Source organism: Salmo salar, chromosome 18 (assembly GCF_965601325.2).
Source record: "Salmo salar chromosome 18, fSalSal1, whole genome shotgun sequence".
Taxonomy (NCBI): Eukaryota; Metazoa; Chordata; class Actinopteri; order Salmoniformes; family Salmonidae; genus Salmo; species Salmo salar.
The window spans coordinates 93,358,661-93,360,858 of NC_138308.1; the positions used below are offsets into that span (position 1 = coordinate 93,358,661).

Consider the following 2,198-nt stretch of genomic DNA (forward strand, 5'->3'; position numbering starts at 1 on the left):
TCTCTCTCTCTCTCCATCTCTCTCTCTGTCTCCATCTCTCTCTCTCTGTCTCTCTCTCTCTCTCTCTCTCTGTCTCTCTCTCTCTCTGTCTCCATCTCTCTCTCTAGCTGGGTGTGGGCAGGCAGTCTGAACATGTCAGTGTTAGCGGTCCACTGTGCCCAGCTGTGTGCCAGGTTAACTATGGAGGGAAGAGTCCATGAGGCACAGAGACAACTCACAGCACAGCAAAACTTACTCAAAGACATCAGGTAGGTGTAGGGGGTGTCTGAAATTGAAACGTGTTCCTTTAATATGATCTGGACATGAAGCAGGGAAAACACTTATATAGTGTAAGGGATAGAGAGGACAGGAGTTGCCTGTCCCATGGTGTAGGGCTTATTGACTTGTATTAAATGTTAAAACTGCCCTACCATGCAGAAAAGGCAGTAACTGTTCATTTGGTCGAAAATGTGTTAATGTAATTTTTGATACATTAAATACATGCTTAATCATGTGGACAAGTATCCTACCTCTATTGTATTGTGTTTTGGATAAAATGGAGGTCAGGTTAGCAGTAACTGCATAAAGTTACTGTGAAACAAAGGTAAATAAAAGCCATTTTTCTCAGTTCCACGCTATGAGCAGTTACTGCCCTTTTTGCTTGGTAGGGAAGAAAAGGTTATAACAAAAACTGTATGTCTTCTCATTGCTGACAAGGTGAAGACTTGTTTTATTTTGGGTGTACTGTGCCTTTAACCCTATCGTCTTGTCCCCAGTGAGCAGAGGCCCAATCCAAAGGAGGAAAGTATCTATGGCAACTGGATCAGTACCATGACAACCATATGCGATGACCTCATTACAGACACCCAAGTAATCAGTCAATCAATCAATCACTCTATGTCCGTCTGTCTGTCCGTCGAGGAATTAAAGAAACGTTCTTCTTCCTGAGGTGAAAGGGAGGGATAGTTTTCATGACAAAGAAAGAAAGAAAGAGAGAGAGAAAGAAAGAGAGAGGCAGAAAGACAGAAAGAGAGACAGAAAGACATAAACAGAAAGACAGAAATTGAGAGAAAGAAAGAAAGAAAGACAGAGAGAGAGAGACAGAAAGACAAAAAGAGAGAGAAAGAAAGAGAGAAAGAAAGAGAGAGAAAGAAAGGCAGAAAGACAGAAAGAGAGAGAGACAGAAAGACAGAAAGAGAGAGAGACAGAAAGACAGAAAGAGAGAAAGAAAGAAAGAAAATACAGATATTTGCCTCAGGATAGAATTACCTCGTATGATGCAGGTTACAGGTTACTAGTCAGGATTTGTTCAACTTCTTCACTCTCAATTCAATTCAATATAGTTTATTGACATGGAAAGTTAAATACTCTTTCTGTCTTGCTTTCTCTCTCTCTCTCTCTTCTTCTCCAGGGCAACAGCAAGATCAACGACCTACAGGCCTCCAAGTCTACTCCTGTGAACGTAGGTCTCGAAGTCACACACACACACACACACACACACACACACACACACACACACACACACACACACACACACACACACACACACACACACACACACACACACACACACACACACACACACACACACACACACACACACACCGCTTCCTTTGTGTCCTCCCAGGTCCTCTCTGATGAGGCAGCCAAGGTGGTGTACCAGATGAAGAGTGCCAGCAGTGTGGACCAGAGCAGGAGGAAACGGACAGACATGGTGGCTCTGTGAGGAGCCGGATCACAGCAGTCACAGGTGGCAAAATCGGCAGACATCTTGGATCCACAGGAGCCAGCTGCAGCATCAACAGTTGCCAAAACTGTCAGCCATGTTAGAGACTGGACACTCACTCAAACAACTCCAAATGTACTACCTAAATATTAAATAAAGATGTGTCATATAAATGGTGCTGCGCAACGTCCTCATCTTATTGTTCTTCTTTAGAAACCGATTTCTCCTGAACGTTGTTAACAAATCATGTAACAAAAAATCTAGGGTTTGAAATGCCTCTTTGACTCTACTACGTGACAGAGCCCTGATGCACTCTCTCTCTCTCTCTCTCTCTCTCTCTCTCACTCTTCCTCTCTCTGTCTCTCTCTCTCTTCCTCTCTCTCTGTCTCTCCGTCTCTCCCTTTTCCTTTCTCTCTCTCTCTGTTTCTCCCTCTTCCTCTCTCTGTCTCTCTGTCCCTCTCCCTCTCTCTCTGTCTCTCTGTCTCTCTCTCTC

The 2,198-nt window shown here is 43.9% G+C and overlaps 1 protein-coding gene across 1 annotated transcript in view; it reads left to right on the forward strand.

Annotated features, from left to right (window-relative positions):
• Positions 1–1,878, forward strand: part of LOC106578113 (circularly permutated Ras protein 1) — a 21,286-nt gene extending 19,408 nt beyond the window's left edge. The window contains exons 16-19 of the mRNA XM_045701607.2: positions 108–248; positions 756–849; positions 1,391–1,441; positions 1,607–1,878. Of these exons, the coding sequence (XP_045557563.2) occupies positions 108–248; positions 756–849; positions 1,391–1,441; positions 1,607–1,705 (385 nt within the window). The 3' untranslated portion in view covers positions 1,706–1,878. The remainder of the gene's footprint in view (positions 1–107; positions 249–755; positions 850–1,390; positions 1,442–1,606) is intronic.
• The last annotated feature ends 320 nt before the right edge of the window (positions 1,879–2,198 follow it).